This window comes from Brienomyrus brachyistius, unplaced genomic scaffold (genome assembly GCF_023856365.1).
Source record: "Brienomyrus brachyistius isolate T26 unplaced genomic scaffold, BBRACH_0.4 scaffold74, whole genome shotgun sequence".
Lineage (NCBI taxonomy): Eukaryota > Metazoa > Chordata > Actinopteri > Osteoglossiformes > Mormyridae > Brienomyrus > Brienomyrus brachyistius.
This window is the reverse complement of record NW_026042349.1, coordinates 699211-719135: the sequence shown is the minus strand read 5'-3', so window position 1 is coordinate 719135 and position 19925 is coordinate 699211. Positions and strand designations below refer to the sequence as shown.

The 19925-nt window shown below is 44.9% G+C and overlaps 1 protein-coding gene across 3 annotated transcripts; it reads right to left on the bottom strand.

Moving 5' to 3' along the window:
- Positions 1 to 1198: 1198 nt before the first annotated feature.
- camk1gb (calcium/calmodulin-dependent protein kinase IGb) lies at positions 1199 to 14812 on the bottom strand. 3 transcript variants are annotated; one of them, XM_049003107.1, is made up of 13 exons: positions 14504 to 14812; positions 12472 to 12583; positions 7590 to 7715; positions 6855 to 6929; positions 6467 to 6605; positions 5990 to 6113; positions 5547 to 5622; positions 4685 to 4797; positions 4028 to 4106; positions 3677 to 3764; positions 3078 to 3418; positions 2835 to 2937; positions 1199 to 2249 (listed from the first exon to the last, which is right to left on the bottom strand). In XM_049003107.1, exons 2-12 carry the CDS (start codon positions 12555 to 12557, stop codon positions 2865 to 2867), a joined length of 1320 nt encoding a protein of 439 aa, XP_048859064.1. In that variant the 5' UTR covers positions 12558 to 12583; positions 14504 to 14812; the 3' UTR covers positions 1199 to 2249; positions 2835 to 2864. The 3 variants fall into 3 exon arrangements, with proteins under 3 accessions (XP_048859064.1, XP_048859063.1, XP_048859065.1); XM_049003106.1 differs by lacking the exon at positions 14504 to 14812 and adding an exon at positions 13968 to 14452; XM_049003108.1 differs by lacking the exon at positions 14504 to 14812 and adding an exon at positions 13963 to 14092.
- Positions 14813 to 19925: the final 5113 nt, after the last annotated feature.

Sequence of the window (19925 nt, the reverse complement as noted above, 5' to 3'; positions counted from 1 at the left end):
CCAGTCAAGTACCAGCACTAAAAGACTCGGTTCCCTTTGGCAGGGAAGGGGTCCCTTGAGTATATTACAAGCAGCTATCCAATGGTTTAGGAGGAAGGGTGATATCGCTGGTGATGTGAACAGGTACTTAGACTGTCACAGAGATGATCTACACCAAAATTACCACCTGCTGGAGGTCCAAGCCCTCAAAGTCAGCCACTTGCGTCATCAGACCCAAAGAGAAGCCCACGAGAATACAAAAAGCACCTTCAGGGCTTCTCAACATGACACAGGACTGGCAGCTAATGGCAGACTTCAACAGGTAACTCATGCTTCGTCATCAGATTCACACAACCGGCATCAGACATGGCATTGCCTGGTAGCTTAGCCAGTGAAGAGCATGGTCATACTGCAACTCAGCGTGCCACGGGAAGAGCGTGTTAAACAGAAAAATATGAAGGCCTAGTCTATGACTGTCTGAGTGAAGGCTATATAAACAGAGGGCTGAGTATAGGTTACATAAACAGAGGGCTGAGTATAGGCTACATAAACAGAGGGCTGAGCATAGGCTACGTTAACAGAGGACTGAGCATAGGCTACGTTAACAGAGGACTGAGCATAGGCTACGTTAACAGAGGACTGAGCATAGGCTACGTTAACAGAGGGCTGAGCATAGGTTGCATAAAGAGAGGGCTGAGTATAGGTTGCATAAACAGAGGGCTGAGCATAGGCTACGTTAACAGAGGGCTGAGCATAGGTTGCATAAACAGAGGGCTGAGTATAGGTTGCATAAAGAGAGGGCTGAGTATAGGTTGCATAAACATATTCCATTTTTCATGTATTATTTTGTCTAGATGATGTAGTAATATGTTAGCACACATCCATGCCGGGTGCCTGGGGGTGACTCATGAAAGGTACTAAATAAAACAAATTGAACTGAACAGAACTCATGTTGTTTTGTTATGCACATTACAGCAGGCAAGTACAAATAGTGATTTGTCTCATTATGTGCAATCTACAGCCCCTGTCTGGAGATTTAACAGGATTATTAGCGAGCATTTCGTCAGCAGGCAGACGGCCTTTCCACTTGGCTTTGACAGGAACACAAGCCTATGGGAAGGTGAGCACAGTACATCTGAGAGCCCTGATCAGCTCCATAAGCTTAGGAGACTGGTGTGTCTGAGCCCTGAAATGCACCTGTGACAGGAAGAGCCCCCCGTGGCGTTAACCCCAGGCTTTATTCGGGATCAGACGGCGTGTTTTTGTATTTACACAACAAAAGCTTGTACTCTGTATTCCGGCCGTGACAATAGCAGAACTACAGTAATAATTATATCTCCATAACAGATTACAGATTACACACCAGATTACAGTCATAGACATTCATATGTAATATGTAACAGTGAACCCCCCCCCACCACCACCTCACCCTGATATAATGAGCATTGGCACGTTGGCAAATCTCAAGTTTTCAAAACTCAAAGACATTCGCAGCTGTAGGCGAGCTGTGGGTGACCCTCAAGAGCAGCATCATTCCATACGCTCTAGGAATGTGTGATTTTACAAAGAAAGGTACAAAAATAATCCCAAAGAACAGCACACTACTCCTCTGCAGGAAATCCTCCGTGGAATGGCAGCACTGACCTCCCGTAGGCTCTCCTTCCCTCCCACCACAGGGTTCCACAGTCCCCTTCTGAATGACAGCTCAACTACGCCCTCATGAGTACAGATGACAGTACAGCAGACGCTTAGCAAATCCGCGCCTACCTTCCAGGATGCCCCGGGATGAGTGCTAAGAAATGAGGCGTAACCCTGGTTCTGCCAGTATGGTCCAGTGGGAGTCCAACATCCCACGGCTGAAAGCACACTTGTCCACCGATGACGGCGCCAGCTGGACTTTTAAGCGCAGCCCATTTTTGCTGTACAGTCCTTTACACAAGTTCAGTCACAGAGCAACGGACACAGCACGTTCAAATACACTCCGTCGGTCAAAGCAACAAAGTCAACACTAGCCACTTACAATAGTGAGTTTGTGGCCTGTTTTGAACATACGGAACATAGAACACGTATGTGATGACACTGTATACATATGTGTTTGTTTTAGGTTTTCCAGGCACTCTGCATTGCTTTACTTTCAGAGTGATTCTGCTTGGGCTGCGTGCTGGATTCACTCAGCCAGTCAGAGTGACCCACATCCATACAAACATGCATCTGGGCAGGTCCAGCTGAACCACTGTCAAGCTGAGTTTTCAGCACAAAAGCCGTCAGACCTGGAGGCAAAGGAAAGGGTGAGGTGAGATCTCTGTGTCTTTGATAGAGATAAACATCTGATCGTGTGACTGGCTTTATTGTGCAGCTCTCTGCACTAGACAGAACATTTGCTGAATCTTCATGGGAAATGGCTAAAGGTGTTGTTTTCATTGAACACTGATGTAGCTGGAGTTCTGCTTTAGCTATTGGGCTTGTTCTAAGGCTGCATGTCCGTTAGGGCTCTGTCTGGGTCAAACTAAAGGCTCTAATCAAATCACGTCTGGGGGCCTTTCTTGCCTTCTGCATTACATAAGATCGAAAGACACTAACTGCATACAGACACCTTGGTGGTACACTTTCTATACTGTAAGAATCTCAATGAGAAAAGAAAACAAACTATTCATTTGGCTCATGTTTGTCTTGCAAAGTCTGGAATGTTCAGTATTTTTATGGGTAATTATGTGCTGACATCCATTAACTTCCCAAACATGCTAGCATAACAATGATTAAGTCTGTCTGTCTGTGTGGGTAAGTGCTCTAATACGCATACAGACATGCATTTGTGTGTCTGTTCATGTGGAGGCATGCCTGATGAACCCACTCACTCTTGCTCTGTCCTGCTCATACTGCCGTGATCACATGACGGAGCACACGCCAGTCTGCAGGGACTGCATGGTGTCCTGGGTTCCAATGGTCACGGTGCTGTAGCTGAAATGGGAAATGAGTTGTGAGCTAACCAGTCATCAGCAGTGAGACCTCGAAAAAATGCAGCTATATATACAGATCCATAAAAACAGTAATTAACAAAGGCGAAGAGTCCGCTTAAGGTGCTCATCTTCTCTACGCACTGGCAGGCTGCCCCGTTGAGGCTGGTGGGCTCAGAGCGATAGGGATGCCGGTCCTTCGCGGCGATGCTAAGGCTGCGGCCCGGCTCACTGTGGCTGCTCCTCAGCGCATAGCAATGCTCTTTGGTCTCACTGGGCCCCAGAGGAAGCGCAGTGCGGCTGTGCGGTCCAGGTTCCAGGTCCTCGACTTCCAGCTCCCGCCGGCTCTCCTCAGGAGACGACAGATCCACTATCTCCACGTCAGGGAGCTGCTCGAGGGCTTGAGCACTGGCAGCGAGGGCCTCGCAGTGGGCCAGGTGCAGCTTCTTCAGGTGGTTAATGGCCACGGTGGCATTGAAGGCTTGCTGCAACACACAGGGGCCACACAACATTTTCCAGACACGTTCAGGAAGTTCTCTGCCAGTAAAGAAAGCAGAAAGGCTGTTTAACAGTAGGGTGTTTTTGTCTAGCTGGAAGCAGGGCAGTAGTGTTTACTGTCAAAGGTACGTCACCATAGCAGCAGTAGGGTAATGTAGGGATTTTTAAACGGAGGACTAAACTGGGCCGTACACTGTTTACAGTGTGACTGGTTCTGCTGAACTATATCAAAGCCTGGCCCTCACCTTCCACTTGGACTTGGCAAAATTCTTCTGGATCTGCTGGCTGACTGACTGGTAAATGTCCTGGGAGCGGGCTGTTTCCCCTGTAATCCTGGGGAGGGAGGTGGGCAGTAAAGGTCATGGGTCACTCAAAACAAGATCAGGCTGAAGGCCACCACCCTACTTCATGCTGGTTTAATGCTGAGTGAAGAATGAAGGAATGTATCACACTGAAAGATCAGCGTATTAAACCAACCAGGGAAGGGAGAAGGATAACATAAGGAGGACATTCTGACAATGCAGCATCTGTGTGTCCTGCTTCGTGCCGCTGATGGACGTGTCTGACCCCCTCGTCATTGGGGGGGGGGGACTTACCACGAGTGTCGGAGGGCCTGCTCTGGGGTGTAACGCATCCTCGGGTTCTTCTGCATCATGTTTCCGATGAAATCCTTTGCTGAGAAAAAGAAATAACAGGCCAGCAATCAGCAACTGCACTGTGCCCGGGTTTCTCCGGGTTTCTCAGCTTTAAAGAGGCAGCTCACCCCAAAACTGAAAAAGAGCTGCTGGGGCGTTAATGCTACCTATACATCGAGGATGTTCTGTTGGGACTTGCCTAGTTTTGGAGATATCAGCTGTTGGCCTTCTCACTAATATAATGGGACTGAATGACGTTCTTTCTGTGGTGATTGAAGCAACAAGAAAAGCCTGTTGTGTGGAGTTCGGTAGAAGAAAATAGCTCCTACATCAAGTTGCTCATTACAGTCTATGGATTATCTTGAGTAACCGGGTCATCATTTCTGCTAAGAGATATTTGACACTTTAATCGCCACAGAAAGAATGTTAGATGGACAGATATCACTAGAGCCTCCTTTCAGTTTCGGGATGAACTGGCCCTGCCAATGTCTCAACATCAGATAAGGCAAAGTTTGTATCTATTACGCAAATGATCTTTCTTGTGACTGGCAGGAACCCAGTATGCTCTGCTTGTGGGGGGAGTTGCCACGAATGGCTGGTGGGGTGCAGCACACTTACCGGAGTCAGAGATGTTATCCCAGAAGGGCGAGTCAAACTCGTACTGTGCTTTCATAATTTTGGAGAAGAGCCGAGTCTCTGTTTCCTCATAGAAGGGGGGATATCCACACAGCCTGCAGTGGGGGCGTGAAAGAATTGAACAGATGTAAAGAATAAAAAATTAAGTAGAAACAGTGACTGAACCAAATAGCAAAAACTCAAATCATTTAACAGAATTTACATGTGTTCATTCATTACACAATAAAGAGTGACACCAAATGTTACAATACAAATATATATTCATTTTACTCTTTCAAAAAATGTAGCAAATATGTGCAGAAATCTTTCTTGTATTAACGTATAGGCTCATGAACCATTTGCTGTATTTTTTGACCCCACTAGATGGCGCTCTTGGTTTGCTTTATGTTTCGAGTCCTTTTTTTGAACATAGAGCACCGCCTAGTGGGGTCAGAAAATACAGCAAATGGTTCTTAAAGCTTCATTTGATTCACTACAGATAACAGGATGCAAAACAGCTGAACAATGTAACGTTTACACATATCATGTGTATTCAGAATGTAGGGGGATGCCTGTTTTCCATGAACACCTGCCACAGATTAACCCCAGTTTAATACTAAGCACGTTTGCTGTTCCCCAGACACAGAATGTTCAGGTTCAGAAAGTACAAATCCAGAGCAAGATTTTGTTTCAACCAACCAAATGAATACCAAGTGAATTTGACTCTTTATACTCAGGTGGTTGGTTGAAACAAAATCTTGGTCGGGATTTGTACTTTCTGAACCTGAACTTTCCATTTCTGCTGTTCACTGCACCACTGATACTCCCATCTCCACACCCTGCCTCTTCCACATGCCGTACTCACAGAATGTAGGTGATGACGCCGATGGACCAGCAGTCCACAGCCTTGCTATAGGGTTTCTGAGCCAGAACCTCGGGGGCTACGGGTAGCAAAACAAGTGGGTTGGTTATGGAATTATCTGTATAGCTAATATCCAATGTAACCTGAAATTTTTACCAGTATATTTAACTGGATATTTGATCATGAATGAATCGTTTTCTCAGTTACCCTTTTAGCATGAGTGAAGTTATTATATGATTTATTGACCATGTATGTTATGCATCTAGCATTTACTCTTAAGTGTAATTTTTTTAATCAGATTTGAAGCCTTCAATCACCATAAATTTTGCTTTAACGCAAAATAAATAGACACAGATTAATCCAAATGAACAGGCTACGTTTTCAGGGTCTACTCCCTCTTTGGTGATCTCCCTCCACCTCCCATTAATTCCAGCTGCACTCCATACCCACATATCCTGGCGTCCCACAGGCAGTAGACATGATACCGTTGTCTTCCATCTTGGACAGGCCAAAGTCACTGATCATTATCTTGGAGTTCTCATCTGTGCTGTAGTACAGCAGGTTCTCTGGCTGCAAGGAAAGTGAGAGGCTGGTCTGTAGTTTCAGTCCTTTTCATTGCATTAAAGGCGCAGGAGATGCTAAGACAGAACTTGGATCCTTTATATTGTTTGGGTGAAGCACCTTGTGTTATGGGACAAGAGCTGAAATCTGAGCTGACAGCCATTGACTGCAAGTCCGTATCTTTATCAGGTACCTTTCACTCTGCCTCTTGGTTTGAGGATTTTTTTAAACCAGATTTTCTTGTTACTTTAGAGGAAGCCACTGGGGTGAGCAGACACACACATGGCCCTGATCATTAACAATGCTTGTTCTATGAGGTATCCATAGCAACAGCTAACGTGTGTAGAGCTGCAAGAGAGCACCTTCAAGTCACGGTGCACAATGCCGTTCTTGTGGAGATAGCTGACTGCCTGTAGCACCTGCCGGATCACCAGGCTGGCATCCTTTTCTGTATACACGCCGCGCTCCAGGATGCGGTCAAACAGCTCGCCACCGGAGACGCTGAGGGGGAAAAGGCAATCAACATGCACTGCGCCCCCTGCAGGCCATCCTAAACTCAGTCCTCCTCAAAGCTCACACAGATGTCAAATGCCCAGCTTAACATATTTGCCTCAAACTCTACAATGATCCAGTTTGACATTAATGCGACCACCCGGAATCTAGTGCAAACCCCTGAGTGATGTTCTGCACAGGCTGGCAGGAATCCAGATCGAAATGGATTAAGTAACTCAGCTGAAGCTCAGGACTCACAGCTGCATGAGGAGGTAGTAGTGAGTGCGGCTCTCGTAGATGCCCTCCAGACCCACGACGTTCTCATGCTTGATTCTGGAAGAGAAACGGGCAGCGACGCTCAGACACGCAGAACTGCAGCTGAACACTACTGCAGGAAAATGAAAGCAGCCCACATTTAACCTTTGACCTCTGGCCTTTATCTGTGATGGTGCCTGCAGGGCTCAAACCCAATGCTTTTGATTTAATCCTGCCACCAAAACAGGAGGACCAGCCAGTGGGGCGGGGGGGAAGTATATGAATTCAAATTACATTCACCAACCCCCCCCCCCCAAAAGCATGCCATTGATTTTTTTTTAATTATCAAGTTATGCCCCCCCCCCCATTATCAAACATTCTCATAGGTTGTTGTTGCCTCCCAATAAAATAGCTGCTTGTTTCCGCCATCATCATATGACACAGCTGTGATCACTGTCCAGACTGGAGTGATACTCTCTCTTTAAAACACATACAGGTATATTGAAAAATATTCAGCGTCCTCCACTTATTGGCCAATAATTGTGGAGGGCACTGTATATAACAGCATATTCTCATACGAATTAATCGATGGGGCCTCTCTGACAGAATAATTCCATGATTGAATTTCAATAGCTCTTAATTAGTACATAATAATACTTGTATGTGAATCAACCACACCATTAGAAATTTCATAAAAATGTATTAGGAATCATTTTAATGGCAAAATGGCCTTATTACCTCTGCAAGACAGCAATCTCATTCTCGAGGATGTTGTCCCTCTTTGGCTTCTTCTTCACACACTTCAGGGCAAAGTGCTTGCCTGTCTTTCTCTCCTTCACCATGAACACCTCAGAGAAAGCACCCCTACGCGGACAGGCAGACAGACAGGCAAGCTGAGAATTCAGCCCTACAGTCACACAGGCAGGCAGACACACAGGCAAGCTGAGAATTCAGCCCTACAGTCACACAGGCAGGGCTGCAGGCCTGAATCCAAATGAAAGAATCCCTTAAACCTTAAGAGAGGTAACCAGCTGTGTGAGGGATCATTTCGCAGCTCATTGACTAACTGAACTGTTTCACTCACTCACATGAGAGAGAGAATTATGCTGGGTTCTACTGACTTTCCTTGAGATTCTCTTATAGTCTCACAATTTAAAATCACTCAAACTGTTTAAATGCCATAATTTTAATACTAAAAAAGGCCTTTTTGTACCATTTTTTTCAACAAATAAAGCATTTGACCTATATTACACCCAGTTATTTACAAGGTTGAAGATCTTCATGAAGACATAGCAGCTGTAGGTATTTTATATAGAAATAGTCTCCCATTCAATTTCCAGCAGCTTATATATAGAGCCATGCAGAGCAATAACATAACAATGCTGAACTGTGAAAAGGGTAGAAAGTCTAATGCGAAACCCCACATAAAAACGCCAAGAGGAACAGTGTGGCTTTGCTCTGCGTATATATAGCAGCACGCTCTGTGCGTACGCTACCCTCAGCTACAAGCTACGCTAACTGGGGCTTTTCGTCGCTATAATCCCATAAATAATGGAAACTGAGGCACAGAATCACGAAAAACCAACCCAGCCAGAATTGACATACAGGGCAAATGACTGGGACACCTGAAAGACATCAGTACAGTAATAATCGACCGGGGGATCCAGGGTGAAACGTCAGGCCTGACATTTACGAATACCTTGGTTCCTTCTGTAAAAATGCACACAATACACAGAATTTCTTAAATGCATGTTTGAAATACAGGCATGAGGATTATTCCAGAAAGGCAGACATCCGTATGGGTGCCTTTCATGCCTGACGTCAGTTTGACAAGATAACCTTCATTTGACCACCTAGGACATGGAAGAAACAGATGCCTTAGATATATTGGTTTTAGTTCCATTTAAGCTTGGGGGGGGAGGCTGTATTTAACATTCTGCTCTAAATCTGACAGGCAGCGTACAGAAGAAGTGGTGCAGAGAGAGCCAGGCCTGTTACAGCTGCATCCTGCACCTGCAGACACGCGGCCAGATACTGCAGGATGACAATAATCTCAGAATGAATGCAGACTTCATACTGTAAATGTCAGAGATACATTTTGCCCTTGGAAATATTCCACAAAGGAAAGAAACTGGTTATAAATATATTCCTATGGTAACAGTGAAACTGTTCTTTACAACACCAAGGTCTTCCTGTTGTGGTCCTGGCACTGACGCCAGGGCAGATGTATGATGTGAAAACTGGCACTTAAATTCAGAAATATTACTACAAAGGAGTTATCATCCATTACTGTGAAACATACCATAGTCAATACTGAACCAAGACGGCTGGTAGGCAATAATAATAATAACAATTAATTATCCATCCATCCATTTTCCAAACCGCTTATCCTACTGGGTCGGGGGGGTCCGGAGCCTATCCCGGAAGCAATGGGCACGAGGTGAGGAGCAACCCAGGATGGGGGGCCAGCCCATCACAGGGCACACACACACCAATCACTCACGCATGCACTCCTATGGGCAATTTAGCAACTCCAATTAGCCTCAGCATGTTTTTGGACTGTGGGGGGAAACCGGAGTACCTGGAGGAAACCCCATGATGACATGGGGAGAACATGCAAACTCCACACACATGTGACCCAGGCGGAGACTCGAACCCAGGTCCCAGAGGTGTGGGGCAACAGTGCTAACCACTGCACCACCACTCCCCACAATTAATTAACATATTCACTCAACACGCAACACTCGTTTCAAACCAATGACACCAGCCTGACGGATCCCTGGATTTAGATGCTTTCTCAGTATCCTGGTGTTCCTATAACCGTCGCACAATCAGGACTGACTAGACCAAGTGATATTAAACCACCGACCCCCCTCTTAGCCTGTACTAGATGTACTTTCTGATTTGATGACTGGAACAGAGTTCATCAGTTTGCTACACCCCATGTACCACAAGGAAGAACGAGCAATACGTCCCAGTGTGTGGTTTCAGTTCCTCTGCACCAGCCATCCAAGCCTTCATGGGCCATGTTATCAGCAGCCTGTGTGAGATTGGAGGCCTGCTGTCAGGTAGGCAGTTCTCAGCAGCGAACCATCCTCAGCATACCCAGGCCTGCTGTGCACAGAAGTCCTAGCAAGGCTGCATTTCTGGAACAATCTGACTGGAGTGTCAGGTTCGCCAACCACTCCACCTTGTCCAAATTCACTTAAACTTTTTCTCTTACCTGTTCCTCCTCTGAATTTCCAGGCACCTGTCTGTCTGCTTTAATTATCATAACATAAACATACCAGGTTGGCACCACCGTACCGAAAGGGTTAATCATAAACTGGCCACTTGATATGCGCATTCATAGTGGGAAAAAGACCTAAATCAGTTTAGATTATTACACCAAACGTGTTTTAATGAAGTTTCCACTTCTTGGCTTAAACGCTTCAGTCTATCACATATGCTCACTAAATGCATGTTCAGTTCGTGGTGTTTGTTCTTGGTTGACTAGGTCTAGCCTCAGGGCGGCATTTTGAAAATGACGCGCTCTCGGGCAGATTAGTCGGCTGTGCAGGATGTACGTGGACGAGGGGAACAGCCTTCGGCTCAGCAGATAACTGCATAAGTGGATCGGGCTGTAAATAGGCAGACGGATATACTTCCATAGAACGATCTCGGTTAGATTAAAGTCACCTGACATGCAGGATCTGTATGGATATCATCTTATTATTCTACACCTGGACATAGTTAGGGATGCAGATCCTGACAACGTCCAGTGGCTGTTTCGATAACCCTGTGGTGAGGGGGACAGTTTTATAACGTACTCAGTACACCATGTGACCACTGATCTAAAACAAAACGTGCTCCATTCATCCCTCTTCCCAGGGTGTTGAAACACTGCATTTATCACAGGAGAAGTTAACAGGTGACTGGCTGTTTCCCTGCCTTCCCGGATGCACTGCTTCTCACAGGCACGGACTCCTGTGTGACCTGTAAAATGAAGGCAGCCGATACTCGCTGAGGCTGGGAGCCTGAATATCAGCTTCAGCCAATCAGGACATTTCTCTGCGCCTCCGTATGGAGAGGCAGGGAGCCCACAACCACCCGGGACAAGCGCACATCCACTTCTTTTGTCATTGCTGTTGCAATGATCTGGGCCCATGGCACTCGTTAACTTCCAGTCGGAACTGAAAGAACCAGCACCTGAGACGATATTTGAGTTTTTCTTAAAGTAAACTACAGACAAGTACCTCTTCACGGGGACCGGAATCAGTACTTAAACCCTCTGCCAGGGGCTCTCAGAGTCTGTACATTCTCCGTACAATGACCTGGTTCTGGGATACAGGATGTGCAAAACTCCACTCTTTTGTGGATCCTATTCATGGAAAAAAGAGCCCATTCAGCTGTACCAGAAAGTTACAGACCTTCCAAGGACACCTGGGCTGGCTGGACAGTGGGATGTAGCAGGAATTCTCAGGAGCCAGTGGCTTCAGACCCTATGCGTCAGTGTCTGTCTGGATCTCCACGGTACGCAAACAGGCACCGGCTGTGACAGAAGGCTTCCTTACTGCAGGGAGGAGTTTTCTCTTTCACTCTTCATCTTACCGTTTTTTTTTTCCCACACTTTTTAAATCACTGACATGGTGCTAGATAAACACAAATGTATTATTCTAATCAATCTTAATGAGAATGCTGCAGAAAACCACATCCACGAATTGTTTCTCTGTCATTATGGTAACACACACAAAAGACTTTTTGCATTTTTAGCTTTTTGATTGCAGTCACAATTTTTTTTATAAAACTGAATTTTCCCCCATGGGGACTGAAGAAATGGTCACATCAAAACAACAGGTTTATCATCACATTGTGGGGACATCTGGTCCCCACAAGGTAATATATACATAACCCACACAAAGACACACACACACACACACACACACACACACACACGTGTGCAGCAGACTACACACCAGTCAAACAACCTCTCATTGTAACTGATAATCTGCCCATGTGCAATGCCCCTAGGTATCCACATATTCCCTATGACCAGAGCAATAAAATAAATAAATAAATAAAAATTAGCAAAGCTGCCTCCATGACTGAGCTTTCAGACTTCCTGTCTGACAATAACTGGATTATCTCCAAACTCATGGCCTGGCAGGTGCAAAGGCTGTTAGGTAGGTCCAGCAACCAACAACCCAATAACACGAATGCCTTCATTACCACCTACACGTGCATCTCATCTGGGCCAGTCTTACATGGCCATGCTGAAACAACTGCACTGCTTAAAATGTTAAATAATGTATTCAGTGGCATGTAAAATATTGTTTGTGTGCCTTATGACAGCTTCTGGGAGAAGAAGAGGTTACAAAACATCATTTGCATACCTAAAGGTGAAAGAATATGCATATTTACAGTATATGACATCACCTTCAGGACTCTTATTTAAGATGAACCATGTGGCCCCTCCCAAAGGAGGCCGGAGTGCTAACAGGTTACAGGCTAGAAATGAGGATTTTATTTGCCATTTGTGCATAAAACCAACATTCCAGGCACATTGGGATTCTCATTCGGAGCTCTCTGGATGATGGTAATATCTACATAAGGAAAGAAATTTAAATATAAATATACTTACGATCCCAGGATTTCAATGAAGTCAAAGACATCCTGGATGTTATCGGTCCTCTTCTTCCACTCATCAGATGCCTCTTTGCGTCCCATGTTGACCCGAGCTTCAGCAGAGATTTCTGAGGGCAGGTGTGAGAAGGCAGGATGAGGAGTTTAATAGCTGATTTGCTGAAAGAGGAACCAGTGAGCTTCCTTGCATAACACCTCACTGAGAATCCCATTCCACTCATGAGTTCGTGCCCCTATTCATATGATCATCGTGCTCCTGTTTAGGCCAGATAAGTGCTTCCACAGGGTTTGCCACCATATTCTACCTACACTCCCAGTACAAGGCACATCTACACAGCCACATCCCAGCCATCCACTTCAGCTCAGCTTCCCTCCATCCAGCCTCTCTCCCTGCAGCTGACACCCTGTGCTATATGGCCGACACGACCTTCCATTTCACATCTTCCAGGCTTCCACAGCAAACAAAAAGAGGCAAAAACTGGGCCTGCCCGTATTTTTGGACATGAACATTTCGTTGCATAAATACTTTAAGTCCAGCCTGGCCTTGTGCCCTGAGCTGCACTACAAATCTGCATTGGATAAGTGATTGGAAGATGGGGGGGGGGGGGGGGGGATTTGTACAGTTATTCACTCCAACAACCCAAAAAGCACAAGAATAATTCTTGTCCCACCTGCATTTCCCTTCCAGGAGAATCACTAGTAATATCATGAATGCTATTTTTTAACAGACAGATATTTATAAAAAGAAAAGGTAAGTACCGTTATAAAAACTACACGTAATTTACTCTATCAATAAAATAATATATTAAAAACGAACGATTAATATTCACTATAAATACTCATTGACAATAATCAGTTATTATTGAATGTATGCCCTGTGGTTTCTGTACTGTATATGTGGCATACAAGATGGAGAAAACGATGTTTGTGTGTAGTATTTAGCTTTGTGTACACACACGTCATACAATAATAAAAGGTATTAAAAAGACAGCACACGTATGACAAACACTGGCAAGTATCCCTTAAAATGTCCAGAAATGTCGACTTTATAATTCTCCTCAAAGTATAAATAACAGAAAGATAAGACAACTTGCAGCGTTCACACCAAAACGGCCGCGCGCCCAAGTCTTTTATATGGCTTTTAGCACGAGCCCATGCAGGGCTCGCGTCAGTGCGCTGTAACCCGGCCAGCAACAGGAAACACACACAGGCTCGACGCCCCAAAGCATGCAAGGTAACACTGCATTTCATTTTTATATAGAAAAAACATCTTCTTAAAAGAATACTTGGGTACGTATTTTTCAGACTTTTTAAATAAATAAAATGACTATTCTGGCTTTCATACGCATTTGAGGTATGTTTTATTTAAGCAAACCGAGTTTTCTATGCAGTTAAGAGTCTGATTAATTCACCCACTGGTCTTCGGATGTTCATTCAAAATTTCCCGATTTTTTTTTTTAAGAAACAAGTCTTTAAAATTCTGACATACCTTACCTTGAGTTGAATAACAACTCCATCTGCACCTTTCTGTTCTACCGATGCAACTGTTCGGGCAAACGCAGGGGCAACAGCGGCAGAGGATTGCGTGTGAAAACGGGAGGGAGCGGTACATAGTGCACGGAGTGCCGGCTGAGAAGTAAACCGCTTAAATGTGATCTGCGGCTTGCGTTGCGCTCCGTCAACATCCACTGACATCGGCAGAAACAGTCGAAGTGTCCCGTGCGAAAACGATTCGCTTGCACATCGAAGCACCATCAATCAGCTGAAACGTTGTTTTGCCTGAACACTGCCGTTTACCACGTTGTCCGCTTTAATGATGTACCATCTCGGTGTCCTGCCGCTGATCACCACATTGGCGTAAGTCTTACGCATGATCCCACGGACTCTCTAAATCCCATGTTATTAAAGAAAGTGCAATTTACCTTTCAGGAGAGACGAGATCATTTATATAGACGTCTCTGCAGTTACATGCCTGCAGACTGAAGCGCTCAGACTGGATGATACGTGGCTAAAAAAGACTGCGGACTCACCTGGAGACGTGCGCGCTAACAGACACTCGATCGGCTCCGACTGTCCTGCGTGAGGCTCAGCCGGGTCTGTGCTGGATTACGGTGTCCAGACGGCACAGAAATAACACTGCATGCGGCGAGGATATACGGTGGGAGGGACTAAAGGCAAAGAATCTAATCCACGTTGCCCTATCTTCATTTTTACGTCTCTCTGTTAAGTGTATGATACACCCACTGTTCAAGAGAAAGGCGTTTCTTAATCGTCAGTATGTATATTAAAAGTCCATTTCGGTTTTAGGCACTATCGTTCTGTTTATTGTATATGGTAAGGCTGTCCCGGGTCGATTAGCTTCCCACAATAACACTAAGAAATTATGTGTGTATAATTATGTGTGATCTCTCTCTCTCTCTCTCTCTCTCTCTCTCTCTATATATATATATATATATATATATATATATATATATATATATATCAGTGTCATTGTGTTGACCTCTGACCACAACAAATGCAGGCTCCAACGCAGTCATTTGGATTTGAATTAATTTTAATAGCAGTTTTTATCAGTGAATTTTTATCAGTAAATACTTAATTCAACCAAAATAATGAGTGTGAAAAGCCTCCCAGCACTGGTGCAGGAAAAAAACCCAGTGTTACTTTGCTAACTGCAAGCAGTTTGGCAAAAGACAAAGAATAGGTTGGTGAACTAAATTAGACATGAGTTCTGGAGATCGGACAATCACCGTTCAACTAGGCCACCTAAGCTCATTCGGGCGCCGTTTGATGGCTGCACAGTGGAAGCTTGACAATATCATTTTAAGCTAACTTCTGGAAAATGCGATACTTGTATATTTATGTCTGTTATACTGGACGTAAAATAATGGTTATGGAAAATAACGGTTGGAAAGGGCCAACTTACAACTTATTTTAATGATAAATCTAATTTTATATCGGGATGATACCATGTAGCATATATAAAAAATAACTAAAGAAATGCAAAAATGGTGATCGAAGTGTATGTTTAAGGTTTTTCACACCGTCGCGTGATATGTACAATAATAATGGCTGTAAGCGGCGTGCGCGCGCCCTGCGCGCTCCCTGCCGAAATGTTCGCATCTCCGTCCGCTGGCGCGCTGACAGGACGCTTTGACTGTGCTATTCGAGCGCATCTTCGGGCTGAATCGCCTCACTGGCCTTGCTTTGTCAGGCCAGTAGCCGGGCATGGTTAAAGCCTGAGTGTTCTTCCTGAGCGGCTTCACTTTAATCAAACAAATAAAGAGTGTCGTTTCTTTACATGCGGTAGTAGGCTTTGCCCATAAGCGTACATGGGGGGGGGGCAGGCTCTCGGTATCTTTTACTTTGAATTGACATGCTGTGATAGATAAATTTAGGGTGGAACGAAAAAAACCACCACGCAGAATAATTCTGCTGTAGTCTGTCCATGAGTCGCAGCGCTGTTGTGTCGCTTTGCCGCATCCCGTGCTTCCTGGCGTCAGCCTCTCCGAGAGCCTGTGTATTCACTGACAATTAGCATGCAGCAGTCATTAAACGGTTAATCTGTACATTCAGAACCAGGAAGCACACAGGTTGTATAAATGGATAATAGGCACATTTTCACGCATAATGGTGAACATTATGTAAAAAGTAAATGATTGACAAAAATGGCAAACATAACTAATGCATGATGATGCTCAAAATAAAATGTATTATGCTTTCAGGACCTTGAATGTTTGGACTCTTTGTTCTTTGGTGAGGATGCCTATAATAAACTTTTTTCCCACATAAAATTATATATGACAGTATTTCTCAGTATCCTTGCTGTCATTCAACCAGGGACACACTTCGACAGTGATGTCAAAGGCCTCACAAACTTGGAGCAACTTACCACAGTTGATAGCAGATACAGATGAATGATACATTTGGCAATTGCTTGACATGTTCAGTTGACAGAATAGAAAAAAAAAATACTGTAACCATGTTACTATTATCGTGTTTCATGACATATTCATTTTGCTAGTTTGCTAATTCCTCGTCTGCCATGGAGGGCAGGTTCCTGCAGTGCTGCAGTGAGACAGGCGTTCATGTCAGAATAGTCAGGGTTTCACTCTGTAAGGGCAAGAACGGCCAGGGCCTGAATTATCATATACATGTCAGTGCCTCTCAGCCCTCAAAAAATATTTAATATTTTACTTTACTTACCATCATATTCTATTATTCATAGGGAAAGGGAATAGTAGGTAGTAACATATTTGAAATAAATGTCATAGAGTCATAGATACATTATGTAGGTTACGTTTTGGGTAAGTCTCCCGCCTTATGCCTCCGGGCTTTAATGTCCGCACACGCGGAGCTCCATCCAGTCAAAGGCATTGTGCTTCTCCCATAGCGTGTCACTGTCTGTCCTGGAGATGAACTGCAATCCCATCCAGGAATTTTTTTTCTGCTCTGTACCCTGTGCTTTCTGCCACATGATCCCATATTGGAGGGTGAATGGATGGATTGTACCGGTCAGAAATACGTTTCCCTCTATTTATAAACATATAAACAAGCCGTGGAGAGTGAGTGAGAGCATAAGGGGCCTACTTTCCAGTTCAGTCCTTTCATAAAACGCCTATTTTCTTGCTGTGTCGATCAGCACAAGCTCTCCATTAAAGCCTAAAGTTTCAAGGACACTTTTAAGCTGAGGCCTCTGCTGAACTGAAAGCAGTAGTTGCTTCATCCTTGAGTCAACTTTTCATGACCTGTTTGAGAATAAGGCATTTCATTGACTTCTGTGCATCTACAGTGCGACCTTGACTCATGGTAACTGTCCTCAGCCGGTACAACGGCTTTTCATTTTATTTGTTATGTCTTTTGAATCTTGTCCCTGTCGTGCTGCTCTGGAGCGGCTTCAGGTACCACTGCCGCTGTCTCGTAACCACTGGTGAGCATGCAGCCTATTTCACATACAGAGCAGGAGGTGCCCTGGGCGCACTCACACTCACTGAACCTAACCCTCAGTGCTGGAGGTGTGAGCCCGTAGTGCTACACAGCATCTCAAGGTCGTGCTCACTAGTGAGGGAAGCAGGGAGCTGGAGATCAGTGCAGAATCAGCTGAAACGTGGACGCTGTACCATTTGGTCACAGTAAAGAGGGAGCTGATGCGGAAGGCAAAGCTTTCAATTTACCAGGCGATCTACGTTCCTGCCCTCACCTGTGGCCATGAGATCCGGGATACAGGCGGCAGAAATTAGTTTGATCCGCAGGGTGGCTGGGCTCAGCCTTAGAGATAAAGTGAGGAGTTAGGGTTAGGGTTAGGGTTAGGGTTAGGGTGCATTCAGGAGGGGCTCAGAGTGGAGCCGCTGCTCCTCTACATCGAAAGGAGTCAAATGAGGTAGTTTGGGCAACTATCTAGAATGCCTCCAGGACACCTCCCTGGGGAGGTGCTTCAGACATGGCCACCTGGAAGGAGGTCCCGGGGCAGACCCAGTACCCGCTGGAGGAATTATATCTGTCAACTGGCCTGGGAACTCCTTGGTATTCCCCCGGAGGAGCTGGAGGAGGTGGCCGGTGAGAGGGAGGTCTGGGCATGCCTGCTTAGACTGCTGCACCTGCATACAGACCCTGGATAAGCAGTAGAAAAGGGATGAATTTATGGATGGATGGTTGGATGGATGGAGTATTATCCTTTGAAACGTTTAAAGGTCACCTTAGATTACACTATGAAATGAATAATTATTATCATACACCTGTATACAGTAAAAGGAACCTCAAAAATATTTCTGACATGAACACTGCTATTGTCCATCACGGAGCATTATACCAGTAAGAAACTTTGGTTTTTAGCCGGTAGTTTTGTCATTTGAGCCCTTTTCTCATTGTACTGAAGGATTCTGTTTGCTTACAGCCATTAGTAAATGAGAGCTACACACTAGTCTAAAGCTGGTCTCCATATCCATCTTAAAGATCAAAGCCCAGCTTCAGTGCATTCAGATTAAATAAAAATGAACATTTTCTTGTTTGGGTAGCAATTTTTATTATATGTGTAAAACTTTGTTGTTTAACATAATTATAGAGAAACTTTGAAAATGATTATAGACCTGGATGTTTACAGGAGTGATTCAGAGTAAGAGTATAATTAAAAGGTACGCTTGGGATTTGAACCTGTACTTGGGGTTTAATCCTGCACTTGGGGTTTGAACCTGTACTTGGGGTTTGAACCTGTACTTGGGGTTTGAACCTGTACTTGGGGTTTAATCCTGCGCTTGGGATTTGAACCTGCGCTTGGGATTTGAACCTGCACTTGCCTTGACAACAGTTACTAGAGGTGAGGCTACTAGCTTGGTGGTTACGAACATGGAATAACAACGATCGCGTCTCAGGAGGATTAAGGTGCCGTACTTCCATTTAAGGCACTTAAATAATTATCCAGCAATATAAATGCAAGTCTGCAGCAGTGTGGTACAATAAATATAAATCAATAAGTGTTTTTATCAGGCTGCAGCTGGGAACTGCAGTCTTTCAGAAAAATACCAGCTGCAGCGTCAGAGAGACATGCTACTCCTTTGTATGCTATGGAAAAGAGATACACTAAGCAACAATAATTACTAAATTAGCATTTAGAAAAACGTTGCGTGAGCTTTGCTGGGCTCATCTGCAGATCTGCCCGTTGGAGATGTACTAACCAAGCCTCCCATGGATGAAGACCAAACTCCAGATCAGCTCTGGCCTTGAAGGCACCGCGTGTTGCACCTTGACGCAGGTGTGACCCCCCCCCCCCCCAGGTGTAGCAGGAGTAAAGCCAGTTAATCGATAGACTCTTTATTTCCTTGTAGCCGGACCTTTCCATAACTGTGGAGGGGGGGACGGCAGAGCTCGCAGGGGGCTGAATTTTAAAGAGGGACCCTCATGACATAATGAGTCCCATGCAAGCAGCGTGAGATGCAGCCTCGCGAGAGGATTACCGAGGCTTTAGGCTTTTAAGTTGCTTAGCAACTTCATTTGTTTACCCATTGGTGTATTTAACTAAAACACTCTAGATTAAACGGTGGCATGGTGGCTCACGTCTCCAGGGTGGGGGGTTTGAGCCCCCCCTCGGCTGCGTGTGTGTGCGGTTTGCATGGTTACCCCATGGGGGTAGCATGTGGCTCTGTGGGTTAGCGTTCGTGCTCATGGTTAGATAATCGCTGCTTTAAATACTGTAGTTGGGACCTTGTGCAAGGCCATTAACCCCAGTCAGTCCAGGGACGGCAGCAGACTGTACTCTCTCATACTCACTTATATGTCACTTCCCACAAAAGCATTTCTTAAATAAATGTAGTGTGCATTGGTTATGTCATATAGCCCAAAGACCTATAATTTGGTTAAATGTAGTCTCTAAATTAACTGCAAATAAGTGTGTGTGCCCTATGATGGACAGGCAAGCCATCAGCACTGTATACCAAAGCCCTGTCTCCACATGAGAAA

Bases quoted from the DNA above. Each gene is read 5' to 3' on its own strand.
- camk1gb (XM_049003106.1), bottom strand. From the start codon at position 14,085: ATGTACCGCTCCCTCCCGTTTTCACACGCAATCCTCTGCCGCTGTTGC. The intron at 12,584-13,967 runs GTAAGGTATGTC...ACCTGCCCTCAG, and splicing joins GAGTTGTTATTCAACTCAAG to AAATCTCTGCTGAAGCTCGG. The intron at 3,419-3,676 runs GTGAGGGCCAGG...TGTGTGTTGCAG, and splicing joins TTGCCAAGTCCAAGTGGAAG to CAAGCCTTCAATGCCACCGT.